Source organism: Urocitellus parryii, chromosome 6 (assembly GCF_045843805.1).
Source record: "Urocitellus parryii isolate mUroPar1 chromosome 6, mUroPar1.hap1, whole genome shotgun sequence".
NCBI classification, from domain to species: domain Eukaryota; kingdom Metazoa; phylum Chordata; class Mammalia; order Rodentia; family Sciuridae; genus Urocitellus; species Urocitellus parryii.
Window position 1 is genome coordinate 147,553,348 of NC_135536.1, and position 21,352 is coordinate 147,574,699.

The window sequence follows — 21,352 nt, forward strand, 5'->3', positions numbered from 1 at the left end:
GTTTCTACACCTCACCTGACCTGGTGAAATGACAACAGGCACTCTGTATTAAGTTACATGCATATCACATATCAAGGGAAGCCACTAAAAGACCACACAGAAAGATACGGCCAAAAAAGGGAAACTATTTCCAACAATAAGAGAAGCCAAACTGGAATTCTAAAATGCATTCATATAATCTCAGGAATGCAGAGAAAGCAAAAAACAGAAGCGAAAAATACAGAAAACAAAAGATAAAATGTCAGACTTAAGCCCTAACACACCAATAATGATAGTAAACATAAATGGCCTAAATATAGTGCAATTAAAAGACATAGATTGAAAAAAAAGATGTAGATGGGCAGTGTGGATTTTTAAATATATGCTCAACTGTGTGGTATCTACAGGAAACTCAGGTTGAATGTAATAATTTAGGCAGGTTGAAAGTAAAAGAATGGCAACTACTAATCAAAGGAAAGTAGGAGTAACTAAATTAATATCAGATAAAGTGAACTCCAAAGCAAAGGAAATTAGCAAAGAGAGAGACCCCTTATCAGCAACACTAGATACCAAAGACCATGAAACAATGTTTCAAAATTCTTAGCGAAGATTATTTTGAATTTAAAATTTAAATCCAGTCAACTTTGTAGGAAGAAAGTAAAGACAATTTTAGACTTCAAGGACTCAAAAACTTTTACTATTTATAAAACTATCCATCTGTATAGCAAGCACTCAAACATATCTCTTAAAGAATTAATGATTTACCAGATCAGAAAAATCTAGTAAAAATTTTTTAAATCACCTAAAAGAAAGAGCTTAGAAACAATGGTGACCAAAGAAACTGGTCACTGTTACAGTTCAGCTCATGTAATTGTTGATATGTAATGTAAAACTATTAAAAATAATACGGAGCTAAAATCTTGGATGAGTTGTGAGCAAATATGAATGTGAAACAATGAATACACCATTATGTATAATTATAATGCGCCAATAAAAATATGGGGGAAAGGTCCTGAATGAAGTGAGGGGAGAGAGGAGATGATGGCAAAGATAAGTGTAGCTGTGATGAGGTTCTTGCTTTGCTCAGGAGAAGGTGATAAGTACTGATTAATGTTAATCATAGAGAAATAGAAACTCTGTTTCAAGGTCATAGAAAAGCAGAATTCAAATGTAAAAATTTCAACCCATTTAAAGGAAGAAAAGTAAAGAAGAAAAAAGGAAACTATTTCCAACAAAAGGACGGTAAGGTTATTCGTGTTTATAATGCATACATGAAATAAAAATATAAAAACAAAAGGTAATAACAGATATAAATCCTAATATGTATGAAATCAGCACATGTAAGAATATATCAAATTCTCCCATTAAAGAGAATCTTCATTTGTACTTAAAAATCAATCCATCCATCCAGACACATGCTGCTTTAAAAATAAGGGTAAAAATAAGAGGATGAAATATATTACTATCAGCCAACGTATAATTGAAGTTAAAAAAAAAAGACGCAGAAAGGATTTTTATATTGATTTATAGGTTTGTTACATCAAGAGGCATCTTTAATGCACCTTGTAACATACGTATGAAATGTACACAGGAAAAATTAAATGACATTGACAAGTCTGTAATTATTATGGAGACCAATATACCTTCTAAGAAATTGATAGGATAGACAAAAAAAAAAAAAAAAAAAAAAAAGAAAGACTCCAGAAATTGTGAATAAGCTTGATTAAAAACTGGTGACAAATGCTGATGCCTGAAAGAACCAGGCAGGCAGGGAAATGGACTAGGAATCCAGGCTCATTAACAGAGTGGACGGCAAACTGTCCTTTAAGTAGGAGCAGCTGCCATGCAGATTCAGCTAACCATTGCCATGTAGGAGTAAGGGCTGAGCATGGCCAAAGCTTTTGATTTTTTAAAGAGAAGGCCCAAATCCATGTTTTTTACATAAAATCTCTTGATTTATGAATGTTTGTTCAACTTAAAAAAAAATACCATGAGGGTCAAACAAAGCACATCTGTAGGCCGAAGGCAGCTGCAACCTCTAATCTAATATAAATATAGATTTTTGTACTCAAAAAGCATAGATTAAAAATGCTTTTTAAACATCCATTGCAATATGTATAAAAACCAAACATGTGTTAGGCCACAAAGAAATTCTCAATAAATTCCAAAAGGCAGAAACTACATAGAACAGTCTCTGATCTCAATGCAATAAAGTTACAAATTAGCAACAAAAGGAACACCAAAAAAATTTTATCCAGTTGGGAAATTTCATAAATCACTTTGAAATAATTCCTGGTTTAAAGGGAACAATCAAAGCTGAAATTAAGAAGTTTTCAGAAATGAATAACAAAAAAGAGCATGATACAGTTAAACCAGTGATATGTGTCAGAGGAAACACGTGTGTAACATTTATTTATTTACTAGGATACATAAAAGCCTAAAAAGAATAAGCATTCCATTTAAGGAGCCAGGAAGAAAAAAAAATAATAAAATTTTAAAAATTGAAGGAATTGATAAACAAGGGAAAATAGAAATTCATGAAACAGAAAGCAACGGAAAGCAGTTAAAAAACAAACTATTTCTCTGAAAAAAAAAATTTTTAGGAAGCCATAATTTTTCATTGATCAAAGGGAAAAGGAGCAAGATCATAAATAAGATCAGGAACAATTATAACTACAAATATGGAGGGTATATTTTTAAATTATATGAATATGATCTTAAGTTTAGGTGTATATTTAGAAACTAGAGAAATTGTTGGCTTTTTTTAAGGAAAATTTCATTATCAAAATTTCCCTTAGAATAAAAACCTAATAGACCTAGTTCTTTAATTAGTCAGTATATCCAGGAAGGTTGATTAAACAGTTCTACCAACATTTAAAAAACAAACAAAAAAAATAGTCAATGTCTATGATATGTGAACTATTTCAGAGCACATTAGAAGACAGAAAATTTCCTAATTCATTCCACAAGAATGAATGTAACTCTGACACCCAAACTTGAGACATGTCAAAAAACAGAAACCACAGTTCAATCTATAAATAAAATGAAAAACCATATATAAAATATTACCAATTGAATACAGCAGTGTATTAAAAGAAAATGTTCATAATCATTATTCCAAGAACTTATTCCAAGAACAAAAGGAATTCCAGCGTTAGGAAATCTATTAATGTGATTTACTGCAATAAACAGATTAAATACTAAAGGCAAAAACCAATATAATTATCTCAAAGACTTAAAAAAGAGCAGGTAATAAAACTCAACATCCATTCTTTATTGAACTGCTTAGAAATCGAGGAATATAGTAAAATTTTCTTAATTTGGTAAAGGCCTTCCTACATATAAGAAATCTACAGAAGATATCTACAAATTCTATAAAACTAGAAGCATTCCTGTATGCATCAAATAAATCAACAGAACCTAGAACTATCATTACTCAGTATTCCTCATGAGTCCTTATATACTGAAATAAGGCATGAAAAGATATGAAAGTTACTAATACTGAAGAGGTAAATCATCATTTTATTTACAGATAGTTATTATTTATGACAATCTAGAAAAGAGACTTAAATGTAAATCAGTGGCACCAAGAGTGTTCAGTCAGGTAGCCAGAAACAAAAATCAACACACAAAAATCAAGAACTTTCCTAAATTCATTTCAATATTGACCCATTAAAATATAATCTTAAAACCAATCAACCTAGATATAAACCTAATAAGAAGTGTGTAAGATCAATGGAGAAAGTAAGAAAACTTTTTTTAAATGGTGTAAAAGAAGACCTGAATAAATAAAAACATACCATGTTCCTGGGTGGGAAGACTCAATATTGTAAGGATGTCAATTCTCCCCCAATTAATCTATAATTTCCATGCAATCCCAATCAAAATCCCAACAGGATTATTTATGGAACTTGACAAGCAGATTCTCAAGCTCATCTGAAAGAGAAAATGTGCAAGAATAGCCAAGAAAATTTTGAAAAAGAACCATGAGAAAATTGTCCTATCAATTATCAAAAAACAAGAAAAAATTCTTCTAAACTATAACAAATGTGTGGTATTATCAGGGCTTAAAAAGAAACAGTCTAATAAACATAAAGGAGGATCCAGTATCCATGGGGAAACTGGGATGGAATAAAGGCAGCCCATGGAGATCACTGAATATGAATTTTGGGGGGAAGTTAGACCTCTCCTTCATAGATACATATTCTATTGCATTAGGAAGCTAAAAAACAAAAACATAAAAACTTTAAGATAAACCCTTGTTCTAAAACTAAGGTGTCAGAGGAAGTAAGGGAGAATCAGTTTATCATCCTGAGCTTTTCTAAGCTAGATCCTAAACCCCGGAATCAGAAAAGAAGGTGAACAAATTTGACATCATAAATTTTCTTTTTTTAAAAAAAATTGAAGTATTATGTATAGCAAAGGTGCACAAATCATCCATGTGCAACGCAACTTAATAAAAAGTTGAAATTTCTCTAAAATGAAATACATTAAGGACTCCCAGTTACACAATACAGAGTATCCCACTCTCCTCTCTGAAAACAAAGACTATAACATATACCCCCAGAGATTCCTGAGAACACACACTTTCTCCCCATCAGAGGTGATTATCCCAATGGCAGTATGACTGGTGATGCTAGGGATGCTGGTGGTTCATAAGATATAATTTGGTCAGTTCCACTGCTTCATCTTAATTATTTTTATGTGATAAAACTTAAAAGAAATGTGATTTTTATGAAGAAAGTTTTTAAAAAATTCCACTTGTATGAATATGTACTCAAGTTTTTAGGAGGTTATCTGTGGTGATTTTAAACTACACCCATAAATTCTCTGACACTTTTCCATCCAAAAAGTGCAGCCAAGTTTCTTTCCCTTTGGGGGTATGTTAGACTCAAAGATACATTTCTAATGAACAGTATAGCTGAAGAGACAGTGAGCAACTTCTGAGACGAGGTCACAAAAGACATTGCTGTTTCCTCCTTATTTTCTATCCTGAATCACCTGAAACAAGGGGAAGCTAGCTCCAATATCATGGGGATCCTGAAACAACGCCATGAAGAGGTCACATGGTGAGGAATCAATGCATCCTCTCAACAGGAAGGAATTGAAGCACCTACCTAACAGCTACCTAAGTGGCACATCTTGGGAGTGGATCCTCCAGCACTAGTCCAGCCTTCAGATTACAGTCACAGCCAAAAGCTTCATTATAACTGTGTGAACAGCCCTGAGCCAGAAACATTCAGCTAAACCACTCTGTGTTAGATAACCCATGTTTGTTGTTTTAAGGAGCTATATTTTGGAATGATTGTCATGCAGCAATGGATAACTAATACACAAATCTGTTTGGTAAAGAAATATAAACCACTAGTTTTAGTTTCAACAAGGGCAGAGTAGTTCATACCATAGTGACTCTTCAAAACACAATGATTATTAGCTCTGGAAAAAATATTTGTTTTAAAAAATCATAAGGACACTGGAGAGTAATCAGATGAAGGCAAGGATTCAGTACTTGAAAGAAGGAACCATACTTGGTTATGATCTATGTTTAGATGACTTTTCCCCTGTAGGAACTTCCATTTCTCTTGGTGTCGAGAGGCTAGAACTCAACCAGGAGAGTGTAATCTTATTCACCTGAGGTGTCAGGGAATGGTTTTAGGAACTGTCAAAGAAGGTAGAGGAGAAATCACAAAAAAGGAGAGAGCTATAGAGAAAGACACATAGATTCCCCTCAACCACCTGGCTGACCCTGAACTAGACATGTTTGGACAACACTCTAAAAAAGTCCAGGACGGAAACAACAGCTAAAAGGCTAAATGATCTGGGCAGATATGTCAGCTGCTATCTACTGCAGTGGAATCAATTTAGAGACTGAGTTTTGTTAAGTTAGAGATTTGATAAATATTTCAGGTTTTCCATTGAAATACCAAAAGGGTCATGGCAGAGGAATAAAGACTATGTGCCCGAGCTAAGGGATTCTCCCCGAGGTAAGGGCAAATCAGAAAGAGACCAACCATTAAAAAAATGAATAACCAAGTATTTTAAATTTCAAATTTAAATGACTGCTAGAACAAAATTACATAGTATTCAGGAAAAGACAACAGAATCCGAAATCTCTATAATATGGCATAAAAATGTCTACTAGACAATAAAAAGTTACTACATATGTGCAGAGAAACAGGAATATGAGACCCATTCAGAGTAAAATCAATCATTAGAAACATACAACTGACCTAGATACTGGAATTAGTACATAAGATTTAACAATAACTCTTACAAACATGTTAAAAGAGTTTGAAACAAAAGACAGATATAATGAATGCAGAGATGGGGAAATCTCTGGAAAGATTTGGAAATGGTTAGAAAAAAAAAAGAGCCAAATGGAATTAATGGAGAGAAAAACCATAAGAGAAAAGCGTAATATCTGAAATAAAAAAAAAATCATCACATGGAATTAAGAACATATTGGGTACAACAAAAGAAAGAATTAGTGAACCTGAAGATAGTGCAATAGAAATCACCTCATTAATAGCATATAAAGAAAAATGGATTTCCGAAAGTGAGCAGAGCCTCAATAACCTGTGAGGTGTATCAAGCAAACACTGTATCTGATGTCCAAAGACAGGTGAGATAAAATGAATTAAGAAATATTTGAAGAAAATGGACAAAAATGTTTTCTAAATATGATTTGGAACAAATAAACAAAAAAACCACCCACTAAGAAACACAGCAAAACCCCAAGCTGGAATAAGGTGAAGAAAGTTATTTAAAACGACATTATAGTCACAGGCAGAGCATGGATAGAAATTCTATAAAAGCAGCCAGAGGAACAAAACATATTACATAAAGGGAAACAGTGATAAGGATTACAACTGACTCATCAATGGATATCAGGAGACCAGGGAATAACATGGTTACAGTGTGGAAAGAAAAGCACTCCGTGTGCAGCAAAATGAAGACGCAGACACTTTCTCACCAGCTGGGGGGACAAACTTCAAATATGTTAAAAGAAATCCTTCAGAATGAAGAAAAATGGGAACAAGATGAAAATCTGAAGCTAGAGAAAGCAGAGAAGAGAATGGTATATGGGTAGGAAACTATATTTCTTTTCAGTCAACTGAGTGTTTAAAGGAAGAAGAACAGCAATGCACTGTGGGTGTCTAACATGGGAAATGAAAAATATGACAGTAACAGCACAGAGGATGAGAGTGTATGTGGACTGGAACCACGTGCTTTGGAGTCACACATTCTACATAAGTAGTGTGCCATTAATTCCAGATAGTCTGGGATAAATTAGGATGCACATGATCTCCTGAGCAGCAGCTGGAAAAACATAAATAAGGATCTAAAGACATCTCAGAAAGATTCCTTGCTATGTGCAAACACACTAAAGGCAGGAGGAGGCTTTCCCATGATGGGTGCTCAAAGGTTTCTGCCCAGGGGTGACTTTAAGGGAGTGGCAGGAGGATAGGGTGGTTGCCTCTGTGGAGGCTGAAGCTGTATACAGAAACTTTGGAGCCTGGTAGTCACAGGTTCCTTGGATCAAGGGCAGCCTTAATTCCACACATGTCTTCGCAAGGTCCAGCCACACTTCCTGTCCCCTGTCTCTGTATAGTACCCTCCCTCCCAGCTCCATGTGGCAGACCCCACTGTTTCCTTAGCCTTCCGTCCATTTGCAGCCAAATTCTTCCACAGTGCTCAAGCCACGCCCCAGGCCTTCACTGAGGGCTTGCCCTGCAGCCCCTAGGGCCCCATGTCTGCCCCTCTCATTTCAATGGTTGGCCCTGTACTGGTTTCCATGTTGGTACTGTGCATCCTAAAGACACGCTAAGCTCCTGGAGGTCCCAAATTGTGTCTGTCATCTCCATCTTCTCTCCTTCAGTGGCAAAGCCATAATTATACATGTGTCATGGGCTTAAAGGTATTCCATCTATTAATTTAAAAATATTCCTGTTCTTAAGCCCTGCAAGTGGAGGCACTCTTTCTCTAGAATCCGCAAAATTTATGTTGACAATTTTGCAGTGAGTGTCAAGGTAGGAAATAATAACAAGCTATATTAACTGTGCATCTCCTGTGGAAGATGCTGTATGTACATTGTTCCCCATGACTCCTCCTTACAATCTTACCTACCTGCGTGACCCCAGAGAGTCCTCTAAGTCAGCATTCTCAAATTGCCATTTGTAGACCAATCCTGTGATTATCTTGTTATAATGCACATTCTGGCTGACAGATCTGGTATGGAGCAAAGATTCTGTGTTTCTAACAGAGCCCAGATGACGTCCAGGCTGCCAATCTAGGGACTTTGAAGGGCAAGGCTCAAAAAACTCCAAAGGTGGGGTTGAAGCAAAACAAATCACTTCCTTTCTCTGTGAGAATTTCAGCAGGAGGGAGAGAGGAGTTCAGGGGCTCCCTGCGGACTGAGCCCTGAGGCAGTGCTGGTGCACTTGACAGCTGATTTCATCCTCACAACAAACCTGGAGAGGCAGCTGCAGCACCACAATCCCTCCACCCAGTGAAGAAACAGGCTCAAAGACGTTATATAAGCTGTCGAAGGACACACAGCCATTAAATAGTGGGAATGGGCTTGCTGCCCAGGTCAGCATGACTCTACAACCCAGGGGAGACTTCTCAGTGGTCTTTAGTCATCGTCAAAGGCTCCAGAGAGAACTATACTCTCAGTATAAAATAACTATCATAAAATTGGGAGGCCGGTTGATAAGTCTCTTCATTTATTCTTCAGAATACATCCTTTGGGGGTTAATTCTGCCATGAAGTGATAATCCCAGAGAGGCAGAGAATCTTTATTAAGTAAAAGCTGGGGACCATATTTTGGAAACTCAAGGACTGGGTCATCCAGGAAACCCCTGGCCCAACTTCCCTACCTTGTGCTGCTCGTATGTGGAACTGAGGAGGCTACAGCTATCCCTAAAAAGGCATAGTGGCAGCCATCAAAATGAGCAAGTGCACCTTCCAACAGAGGTGGACAGGCCTCCCAGGTGAGGCCAGCAGTCTCCAGCCTCCCTGGCACCCCTGTCCTCTGCCTCCACCTGCTCAGTGATAGTTACTTAGTGGGCACTTCAGGACACTTGGCAACTGAATTGCCACACTGTTGGACTCTAGTGGGGCACAGAAGGACATGTTAACCTTTGCTCCAAGGCCCCATCCTAAAAAGGGGCACTTGACTTACCATGTGAGAAGCCAAAATACAAAGGCAGATGCACCTGGGGTCAGGTAGAGGAAAAGTGGACCCCAGGGAACAAGATGGGGCTGGGGTGGGGTGGGGATTCTCTTCACCAAGATCAGTGAGCATGAAACGGTTTATGTCACAGGTGGACTGAGCCAATGGAAAGCCAGGGACAGGCTGAGAAGGGAAGGAATCGTGTAAGCCTAGGTATGAACAAGAAGACTGGACATGTCCAGGGGAAACTACGACAAATGTCTTTTGGCTATAGTCAAGGGACAGGAGCAGGTGCTGGGAGGGGGAAGCATGGGGTCATGGGTGCTGGGAGCAGGTTTCCTAGACTCTGACCTGGGGGAGGCATCCCAGAACTGACAACCTATGAGCAAATGCTTCATAGAAGTGGCCAGGATGCTTGAATGGGAGTGAGGAACAGGGAAAGACTAAGTCTATCTGGGAAGTGAAGGGAGCCACCAAAGGCCTGGGAGCACCCAATGCAGGCTTTCAGAAGGGGTGGTCTGATGGCGGAAGGTGAGCCAGCGACCAGGCTAGTGGGACCACAGTAGAGAAAGAGGGCAGCCTTCTGGTGGAACCTGGGATGGCTTTTCAGTAAGACAGTGAGCCATTTCTCTGTCTCAAGGTCCCAACCACTCTGCGGGCTGCCTGGGCCATGGCGCAGCTGGTACTGCTGCTTCTACCCCAGGGTCCTGACATGCCCCGGGCCAAAGGAGCGAAGCTGCCAAGCCTGCAGACAGGGAGCTCTCCAGGGGGACCCCTCCGCCCTGGGGCTGCACGCTCCCAGCCTTACCTCCTATTTTTGCGTTGTACGCTATGCCCACGATGCAGTAAGAGTTGTTGGCCGAAGCAGCAACTTCTCCTGCGCAACGGGTGCCGTGTCTGAAGCAAAGGAAAAAAACAAAGTGAGGCCCCAGCCCAGCCATTGTTAATGAATTCCACACACTGCTCAGTTCTCCTGCAACAGGCCAGTTGTCCCTGTGCCAAGGGATGCTAGCGAAGCCCATTTTCTGCATCCCCTGTCCACCACACCACACCAGGGGGGAGGTCCCTGGAGGAAGCAGCCAGCAGACTTTGCCCAGCCCTTCCTGCTACCACACATGGCGAGCATTTGCTCACAGGTTGTCTCTTCTGGGATGCCTCCCCCAGGTCAGAGTCTAGGAAACCTGCTCCCAGCACCCATGACCCCATGCTTCCCCCTCCCAGCACCTGTCATTGGCTCACTGCCATTGCCATTCACCGGGGTGGCCCCATCTACCCACCCACCCCCGGTCTCAGCTCTGTGTTTCCTGTGACTAACACCAAGGCACTTGGCACACACAGGTCCAGTGTTAACACCTGCCTGACTGGTGGGATGAAAGGAAGGACGAACAGGCACTTGTTTGTCCCCTGTCACCTACAACACTATGCTCATCCTGGACAGCCCTCCCACCATTTCTGTGGCCATTTAGCAGGAACTGAGGAAGAATACTCCAAATTGAACACTCAATAGCAGCAGGAGGACAATGAAGAAATTACCAGAAAAACAAATTGCTTTACTTTGTAATGACCCCATTCTCCATTGTGCCACATTGGGTCAGTTCCCCCAGCAGAGGCCAAAATATGGGTGACTCCAAACAACACATCTTTGAGAAGAGTACACAGGGGATGAGAATCATTGATTCAAATTTAAAACCGCCTTTAAAAATGGCCCTGGGTCTGCATGCCAGCCTTTGCAAGGGACTCATCTGTCCTTCTTTGGAACTCTCACTGCCCCATGGCCATGGCCACTTAAGGGGTCACATAGCTCAATGGCTTAAGCTGGGATTCAATCCCGCCCTTCAAGGGTCACTGCATGGGATATGGATCATGCCTTCCTGTTCCCCGATGTGTGACCAGGAAACAGGCCCGTTTGCCCCAGGCGTCCTCACTGCTGGGCCGGAAGGGCACCTTGGGACGTGAGTCAGGGAAAGCAGCCCTGGTAGCTGGGCCTCTGAAGCCTGTAGTGCAAAACAGAGCATCCCAGCCAAGTCTCCCTGCACAGTACTGTGTGGTCATCAGGGGTTTTGTTCTTTTGTTTTAAAATGGGGTCTTACTATGTTTTCCAGGCTGGTCTTGAACTCTAGGGCTCAAGAGGTCCTCCCACCTCTGCTTGTTGAGTAGTGGGGTCTACAGAATAGTACCACTGTGCCAGGTGTAGGCACTGGGGTTTGAACCTTGAAATCAATCAACTGCAAGCTCACATACCTTTGCTATAGTGAAGATTCTGAAAGTCCCCCAAAGGCCCATGTATAAAGGCTTGGTCCTCAGCATGGTGCTTGGGAAGTACTGTGAACTTCAGGAGCAGGGGCCTTGTGAAAGAAGCCTAGGTAATTGGGGGCACATCTCTGCAGAGGATTGTGGGACCCTAGTCCCTCCTTCTTTCCCCTTTTGCTTCCTGGTTCATGAGGTGAATGGTTCTGCTCCTGCCATGATGTGCTGCCTCAACACAGGCTCAAAGCAATGGAGCCATTTAATCATGAACTTGAACCTCCAAAACTATGGGCCAACTTCACTTTTCTTTAGAAACTGGTTATCTCAGGTATTTTATTCTAGTGATGGAAAGCTAATGAACACAACCCTGGTGAGGGGACACACCTGAGAAAGCACAGCAGGGAAAGAAGAAAGGGCCTTTATTATTTTCCTCTAAATATTTTTGAAGAATGGTAAGAACTCAGGGCATAGGGCATGCTGACAAGGAAGGACAGTCAGCGCAGCAAATGAACTCCCAGCACAACTGCAGGGCTGATCCCCCCAAGAGATCAGGTGACCTGTGCAATGCAGACAGTCCCTGTGGCTTCCTGTGCATTCTTCAGCCACTGTCTCCTCACCCCCAACAGCTATGTGAAGTGGGTATGTCATCTCCATGGAAAAGCCTTGAAGGCATTACGACACAGCGTCTTACCAGGTCCTTTAAGGTACACAATGCCACATAGCCAGGGAGTAGTTAAGCTGGAATCTGAACTCAGGTTTGTCCAGCATTGCTCGTGCCCTCCCACCTTGCTCAAAAGGTCAAAGATGGAGTCACAAAAGTTCAGACAGGTGACCCATGTGCTCCGATAGACCAGATTGATATGTAACAGTTACGGAGACCATTAGACTCTAGGGGTAATTCTTCTAAAATATTCCAAGGAGTGTGGTACCAGGAGCAATGCTAAAATGCACTGCTAGCTGAGTAACACAGGTGACACCCCCTAAAGAAAGAGGCTAACTCCACAGAAGTCACTTGTGCCCAAGGGGCTGCACCAGGCATGGCTTTTGACTCCTGGGTCAGCCCCTCAACAGTGCCCAGGCAGCTGGAGCGACACCTAAGCCCTCCACCTCTTCAGGGGCAACCACAAGAGCAACCGCGGAGAGGACAGAGAAGCAAGGGGAGACAAAGGGACGCACTTATTTTCATTGCTGGCATCATAGCGTGGCGATGGGTCATAATCGTTCCCGTTGACATCATAGCTTGCGTAGGAATCCTAGGAATTAAATCTTAGTGAGTGGAGAGCAATGGCATAAAATATTACAGTATCCTTGAAAATTATTTTTATGCCTGTCTTGGAAAATAAAGCTAAACGGTTTCTCTCTTATGTTATTTATAATTATATTATTATAATATATATTATAATAATATAAATTATGTGATATTGATACATATGTGATGGTAAAATATACCTAACATTAAATTTATCGTTTTAACCATTTTAAGTGTACGGTTCAGTGGTAGTAAGTACATTCCCATGACTGTGCAACCATCTCCACCATCATTCTCCAGAACTTTCCTTCTTCCCAAACTGAACTCAGTCACTCAACACTGCCTCTCCGTTCCTCCCTCCTCAGCCCCTGGCAACTATCACTTTGCTTCCCGCCTCTGTGAATTTGGCAACTCTACATTCTTCACCTAAGTGGAATCAAACAGCGTTTGTCTTTTTGTGATGGGCTTATTTCACTCAGCATGATGTCCTCAAATTTCAACAGGGTTGTCATATGTATCGGACTTTCCTTAACTTTAATACATACGTGTAATAATAGTAGCCGTATAATTTGGATCCTCTTTTGAAAACATATCACAAAAGCTTTCCAGTATTACTGACAGACTTCAAAACTCAATTAGAAAGGCTATACAGTTATCTACTAAGTGGATATGGTATGTTTTATTTAATCACTGTTAGATGCCCAGTTTTCTTACAGTATTTAATGTTTTTATTGCATTTATTATGTGCCAGACTTTCTTGTTTACATATATGAACTCATCTCATCTTTATAATAACCCTTATAAGATAATCCTCTTATTAACCCCATTTTATAGACAGTGAGGCTGAGGCACAGAGAAGTTAAACAACTTGGACAAGATCTCAGCTGGTAAGTCACAGAGCCAGGATTGGAACCCAGGCTGTCTGGGTCCAGAGCCCATGATTTTAGGTTCTCTCTCTCTCTCTCTCTCTCTCTCTCTCTCTCTCTGTCTCTCTGTCTCTCTCTCTCTCTCTTTTTTTGTACTAGAGATTGAACCCAGGACCTTGCACATGCTAGGCAAGCACTCTACCACTGAGCTACACTCTCAGCTCTTTATATTTTATTTTGAGACAGGGTCTTACTAAGTCATCTAGGCTGGCCTCAAATTTGTGACCCTTCTGAGTTGTTGAGATTATAGGCGGGCACCACCACACCTGGCTCAAAGCCCATGTTTAAACATGGTCTATGTAGCTACTCTCCATATGACGAACACCTCTATGTAGGTGTTTCTCAGTTCTTTAGTCTCCACTCCTAGAAATATGTGTGACTCCTCAGACATGTAGGTAAATCACTTTGAGATACCTTCTCTGGCCAGGACAGTGGTAGGGGGCAGGATGGTTATTTACCCAGTGCTCCTTAGCACAGTGGGGTTTTTAAAATTTGTTTTTGCCTAATTTAATGGGAACTAAGGATGAAAATCAATCTGTTGTTTTTTAAATTTTGCATTTATTTAAGGATGACCGTGGTTGAACATCTTCGCACTCAGTTCCAAGGCGTGACTTACATAATTTGGAGCCAGGTCTGGGTGATTTCTCTCTATGCCATCATCAAGGATGGTGACCACCACATTCTTTCCTGTGTAGCCCCGCTTCCATGCCGCCTGGACGTTCATTTCTGACCGGCAGCGGCTGTTCTTGTCGCCACAATGCTGTATGCACAGAAGACACAAAGCCCCCGACGTGGACACTCCTGACGCACAACGGACATACCGTGTAGACCAGCAGAGAGGTGATTACGCTTGTAACAAGTAACAGGAAACAGCAGCCCCTGCCTTAGGCAGGTGAGACACTCTTCCTCCCACCGAGACCCAGGAAGAATAAAGGTGGGGGTTCCCCTGGCTTTTTCTGCACCTGACAATTATCATTTTCCTCAGGCATCACCTCCCAGAAGGGGCTCTGTCCAGGGCAAGTCTTCACCATGGTTGTTAGACCTACACCCTGCATCAGATCACTTCTCTATCCACTTCCATATACTTAAAGAGGAAAAAAAAAACAAACACACTGAGAGCGCTACCCTTTAGAGCAGGGGCTTTACACACAAAATGAAGTGTGTCTCATTGATGTTGTCCTGGGAATTTAGCTTAGTTGGAGGAAATTAACCCATGCCAGAAACCCAGCTGGCAATGCAAACGTGCTGGGCCGAGAAGCCCACGCCCTACTCACCATGTACCACATGTTGGACCAAATGGGGTCATTGAAATAAAGGGCCTGAGGGTCGCTTCGCACCTGTCTCTTCACCCTGCGTTTCACTTCTTGCTGTTGGAGCCATTTCACCTGCCAAGAAAAAAACAATTACTCTTCATTTTAAAAACAAGTTCCTGATTTTATGTAGCCTCTATAAGTGCCCTAGGTTTCCTTTCACAAGAATTGTTATCATAGTAGATGTTTGGGAGATGTTGACTTCAAGGTGACTGCATTTGGAAAATGACAACTTCCTTGTTATACGTGCAAGGGAAAATAATAATGCACTGATATATTCTGAAGTTACTCTACTAAAAAAAAAAAAATGGACTTTGTGAAGTTGCCAAAAAATTGACAAGTGACTTGCTCCAAATAAAAAGGAAATACATGTATGGGAGAGGAATGAGTGGAGAGAGAAAATAAATTGTTTGGTCAAACTGTTATCAGAAATTGATTTACAGTGAGGACATGAATAATTAAATTATGATAATTCATACATTAGAATTTTTGGCAGCCGCTACTGGAAACATGGTATCAGAACATGTACAAAGAAAAATCTAGAAAAGGATACAGCAAAATGTTACTAGCAGCAATTCCTGGGTGGTTAAATTATTGCTAATTTTAAATTTCTGTGTTGCTTTTGGGATTTTTTAGAAATTTCTTTTAATTGGTATGATTTGCCTTTGTGGTCAAGAAAAAACGTTTGAAAAGTGATTTATGTTATTTAAGATGATCCCTGAGGGCTGGGATTGTAGTTCAGTGGTGGAGCACTTGCCTTGCACGTGTGAGGCACTGGGTTTGATTCTCAGCACCTCATAAAAATAAATAAAATAAAGGTATGTATACATTGGCAACTAAAAACAAATTAAAATAAAGATGATCCCTGGATCCAGAGCCAGCTTCCCTAGATTCAAAACTCAGCTCCACACTCACCTGATGTGAGACTCAGAACATGTAGCTACCCTCCTTGGCCTCAGTTTGTTCATCTACAGAATGGGGACCACCATGCATTGTCATGAGGGCTAGAATATGAACAGTGTGTATTAAGCATTCAGTCCACTGCCTGGCACAACTATTACTATCATTATATATGTGCATGTTCTTTTCAAGCTGGAGAAATTTAACCATTTTTAATAAGGGACATTGGGGAAAGAATTCATGGAAGTATTTTCTTTGGTCTTGCTGTGGTGGTCCCACCTAATTCAGTAATGCTGGAAGCTGGGGCTTAGTCCAGTGCTAGGGCCCAAGACTAGCAGCATGAGGATGAGGATGGGCACCCAGAGCCTGCTCTCAAAGAGTCTGTGCCATATTCTGGGACTCTTGCCAAGCAGGTAAGAGAATATGGTGTGACTCTGAACAGGGCAGGCTGCCTGGAAGAGTTGGGGTGTGTGTGTGGGGGGGGGGAGCAGGGCAGTAGAATGGGGAGAAAGATAGAAGGAGGAACAGGGGGCTCAAGGTGATTTGGAGGCCACTAGCCCAAGACTGGGGACTCCAGGCTGCTCCTGGAAGCTTGACCAGCTATCATAGTAAAGTGATACTTAAGGCCAAGAGGCAGGGAATAAGGGTGACCTCAGGCCTGGGGCCTGGGGCCTCTCTTCTCCTATCCTTAGCTTCCTAGTGTCCTGAGGGTAGAGGGCAGAATACCCCCATATGCAGCCTCACAGTTTGGGGTGGAGGATTCATCCTTGGGGACAAGATAAAATGCTTAGAAAGAAGTATCGCCACCCATGTGATTGTCTAATAAAACACCCATAGACTGGTTCCTTAGAAACACTGCACAGGGAGCTCAAAAATCAATTTTGGGTTAGACACTAAAAGGGCCTTAGCAATAAGTCCTAGATAATTTATAATTACCACTGATAGATACTCCTACAGAAAATAAAACTATAAAATGAGATATTTTGTTCATAATGCCCACTGATGGCATTTTTCAACCTCCCCATATATTACTCCTGAACTAGAATGCTTTTACCTGGTGTAAAGTACTGAGGGTGATATTTCATAATTTGCTAAACATCCTGTTATAAAACACGGCAGAATGTAGATTCCTCACAGCTCCAAGCTCCCTGGGATGTTCCCATCCCTGCTGCCAGGCTGAGCCCTGGATTCACTACTCGCCCTAATGCCACCCAGCACCTTCCGACGGCTGTGCCCACCAAAGTGTAACTGTTGTCAGAGAAGGAGGTGAACTCTACTGTTCCAAACACAAGTGGGCAACTCTCCTAGAACCAGGTGATGTGGGAAGGCATACTTGCCAGAAGTCATAAAATTGTTGCTCTGTGGGATGAGAGGGCTTGGGCGTCTGAGCCCCTTACTGTTGCCGGGCTCTGGTAAGAACCCCGTGCTGACATACAGTTTCTGATGGTGGGCTATGACCGCACAAGGTCCAGGACACGGTTTGGGGCTCTCCCAAAGGCACAATCTCAGCCCTCTCCAACTCTCTGTTAAAAAGCCTGCTCATTATAAGTCTCTGATCACAGCCACAGTAGTGCCAGACTGATGGAACTGAGTATGATAGATTATCTGCCAGCTTTGGGGGCTGCAGAGACAGAGAGGCGAACTTAGCCAGTGGCACCCGTCCTTCCTCTCGGCTCTAATCACTGCCTTGCTCTTCACCTATCCTTGGGAATCCACTGAATCCCCAATCTTCCTCCCTTCCCACCCCCAAAGAATAAACCATTTTCCAGTTTCACTGTCCCTGACTTCTCTGCACAACCGACAAAGACGCACTGCAATTTCCCATGTATCTGGCACCCAGGTTCTGGGGTAGATAATGTGAATTCACCTGGTTCCCACCTCAGAGGCTAAAGCTCTGCTTCAGATGCCCCTCGGGTTGGAGCTACCTGGCCACTCTGAAAAGGCCAGAGGTGTGGCAATGACCCAACCAAGCAACTGAAACTTGAACTCTCCCATCAGAGTCAGCAACTGTCCAAGCTAAAGGGGTATGCTTGCACTTTCAACCACGTTCAAGGCCTTTCATTGTGTACGTGGTGGTAACATTTCAAATAAAGGATTACACCATCACAGGTCTCTGAGCATGTGTCACTCATGGGATTGATTCTTCCATACAATCTGTGAGCGAATGGTCAGGTGGGAGGAAAAGAGGGTGGGAGACTCCACTCTGGGACTATTTTATCTTATGCATGCCATTATCTGTGTTAGGAAAAGTAACATGGATTTAAAGAATTCTCCTCCTCCTGAGACGGCTGGTACCAGTGGGAGGTCAGAACCAGTGTGCTTCCACTCTCCCTTTCACTGCAGCTTCAGGCGTGGCCTGTTCACCAGAAGCTTCAAAATGTCTACACAGTATTCAGGCTTTCTTCTGTGTAAAATATATGGGAAGAGACACAACTTGGAAAATGAATCCTAAACCCAAGCAAGCCTTAAAATGAGTGATCCTGGACCCCCATCTCTGACAGGATGGATTTGAGGTTGCTATTGCTTGGAATTGCTCCTGAAAACCCCAGGAATTGAAGATTTGGTCTGCAGCCCAAGGTGCTATTAGGAAGTAGCAGAACCTTTAGGAGAGGGGCCTAGGAATTCAGGGCAATTGGGGAATTCCCTTTTGGGGATATTGGGGATATATATTGGGACCCTGGCCTCTTCCTGCCTCTCTCAGCACTTCCTGGTGGCCATGGGGTCAAAGATGTCTTCCATGCACTCCTGCTATGATGTACTGTGCTGCATCAGGTCCCAAACAACAAGGTCAAGCGACTGATGACACCGCTGAAACCATGAGCCAAAATAAACCTTTCCTAGTTTTAAGTTGATTTATCTCAGGTATTTGTCACAATGACAGAAAACTGACTAGCACAGGAGTGATCTGGTTATCCTCTGCTGCTCCCCCCAATGCCCCACCTGAACAGGATCTGTATTTTGTTCACCAATGTGTTTGAGTACTGGGTAATACATGGGATTCAACAGGAGACCACTAAGTTTCCTGAAGGAAGATGTGAAGTTATACTTTAGATTTTAAATATAGTACAACTACAAATAGACTTGACTTCTGAGTTGAAAATCAGGTCTTAATGACTACTGGATAACATTTGTGCATGTGTCTGTGTGTGTGTGTGTGGGGAATCAACTAAAAGTGATTTTGGGCAAAGTAAGGTTGGTTTGCCAAATGTCACTTCCAGCCCAAACATAAGTCCTATCTGTTTACAAGCCTTGATTTCTTTGAAGTCATATTTTGAAGATGGAACATTATTCTGACCCTTTTCTGTTTATCAACTTTCTGTTTGTATGTTTCCTGCTAAACATGCAGCATATTTATCCTAGAAATGTCTTTGCTCTGAGAAAGGGAATTCTAGACATAAAGAACACTTCACAATCTTCTCAAGATCCCAAGGACAGCAACACGGCATATGTATGAGTGTGTGGGGATCAGACCCAGGGCCTCGCACATGCCAGGCAAGCACTCCACCACTGAGCTTCAGCCCCAGCCCTACACTTTCTTTGGTAATATAATATGCACTTTCTTCTTAGAAGTTAAGTTAAAATTAGGCATCTTTCAAATGTTCTGTAGATAATTTGAAGTAAAATTTCAGATACTCATAAAGAGCCAACATAAATAAGCAGAGGCCAGGAGGAACCTTGTCTGCATCCTGGTAAATGACCAAAAGATATCAAGGATCATCAATGCTGCAGTCTTAGCTATGTCCTCTTTCCTGGGGGCCATGGGCACTCTGCCAGATCAGAAGCCCACCTGATATGTCAGTCCTGCATGGAATAAGCCCAAAAGGGCATATCTTGAAACTTCCTCCCATGAAACAACATGACCACAGAGAGCATCAAATCTGCTGTGCTCCACCCAAAGCTACCACGTGAAAATCCGATGTAGCTCAGTGGGAAAGCACTTGCTTAGCATGTACAAGGTCCTGGGTTCAATCCTCAAATAAAAGCCCATGTGCCTTCAAGCTCTTTCCTGCTCAGAGGGGACTTTCTATGGCTCCAGAGGACCCAGGAAGTTCTTAGAAGTTGGAGATTCTTTTTTAAATTTTTTTTTAGTTGTAGATAGACACAATACCTTTATTTTATTTATTTTTACATGGTGCTGAGGATCAAACCCAGTACCTCACGTGTGCTAGGCGAGCGCTCTACCACTGAGTCACAACCCCAGCCCAGAAGTTGGAGATTCTTAAAAAGGGGGCCCAGAGTCTCTGTTCTGGATGCAGCTAAGGTGACAAAGGGCATTTGCAGAGATCCTTCCCCCCAGGGGTCCCATACAATACCATGGGGGAGGGGTACTTTTGAATCAAGCTGCTACACTTTCTTTAAAATGAATTCCAGCTGGGCCTCATGAGAGTTTTGCACAGGGTTTGTGCTCCATGCCCAGCTGTATCCAGAACAAGGGAGACAGCTCCTTGCAGCTCTCTTTTCTCTTTTTCCGGTGGCTTCATTAAAGTGAAGAATACTTTATTCTGTAACTGTGAAGGGACAAGGGGAATCCAGTCCTGACCACACCCCAGGGCCAATCTGTGGAGGAAGCTAGAGGCCTTACCCACAGCAGAGTATTTATTTTCTAGGAGAATCCTAGCCACTTACCTTTCTCTGTGAGGGAGGTTGGGCACCCTGCCTGGGCCTGAGCCTCCAAACTATAAAGAAGGGTGGGATGGCCAGCTCACCTCTGAGAGCCTTTGCTCTCAACAGCCTGTAGGCCTCAATTCCCATCAATACTACTGCCCTGAACAGCTTACTGGGCCAACATTTAAGCACCTAAAGAGCTAAATGAGAAGGTTAAGTGACAAATGTAAAGAGAGAAAAACAGTGCTCCCTACTAAGTGCCTGTCACCTTGACCGCCAATGGTTAAGGCCCAAATGAATGGAGTGGGAAACTAAGCTGGGGCCTCTTATCCCAGGGCCCTTGGTCCCTCAAGGAAGGAGGGACAGGAGTAAGCCTTGAGAAACCTCCGGAACCATATGAAAAATGATGCAGGCATGAGCATATGACTTTGTTTTCCTTCTGGAGACAGACAGAGCCCACAATCTTCATAATTTTTCAAAGCGGCCTGTAGTGGTGAAGGACCACTGAACTAATGAGCAAAGCTCATGGAAATAGAAAGGGTTTCCTTTTCATGTGTGAGCAATAGATACTACTGCCACCCTCTTCCTGGAGGGCAGGGGAACTGTGCCATAAACAAGAGGAAGTCAATTAGCACCAATTTCATAAGCACCAGTCTCAATGAGACACTCAAGTCCATCTTTGGCCTTGTACCCTATCACCTTGGGGTGGGAATGAGGGATGCCAGGCTGCTATGGCAAAGCACAGCCAGAACCTGGTGAGCCAGGGCAGTGAAAGAACCCCCCAAATAAAAAGATATCCTAGCCGGGTGTGATGGTGCACTCCCGTAATCCCAGTGACTTGGGAGGCTGAGGCAGGAGGACTGCAAGTTTAAAGAGAGCCTCTGCAAAAGCGAGGCACTAAGCAACTCAGTGAGACCCTGTCTCTAAATAAAATACAAAATAGGGTTAGGGATGTGGCTCA

At 42.2% G+C, this 21,352-nt stretch overlaps 1 protein-coding gene across 2 annotated transcripts in view; it reads right to left on the reverse strand.

The window, feature by feature from the left end:
• The window catches only part of Pcsk6 (proprotein convertase subtilisin/kexin type 6), a 194,486-nt gene that overhangs the window by 115,094 nt on the left and 58,040 nt on the right, over positions 1-21,352 (reverse strand). For both annotated transcript variants that reach the window (XM_026394720.2, XM_026394719.2), the window contains exons 3-6: positions 14,851-14,961; positions 14,193-14,336; positions 12,578-12,654; positions 9,963-10,051 (exon numbers count right to left, since the gene is read on the reverse strand). In XM_026394720.2, the coding sequence (XP_026250505.2) occupies positions 9,963-10,051; positions 12,578-12,654; positions 14,193-14,336; positions 14,851-14,961 (421 nt within the window). The remainder of the gene's footprint in view (positions 1-9,962; positions 10,052-12,577; positions 12,655-14,192; positions 14,337-14,850; positions 14,962-21,352) is intronic.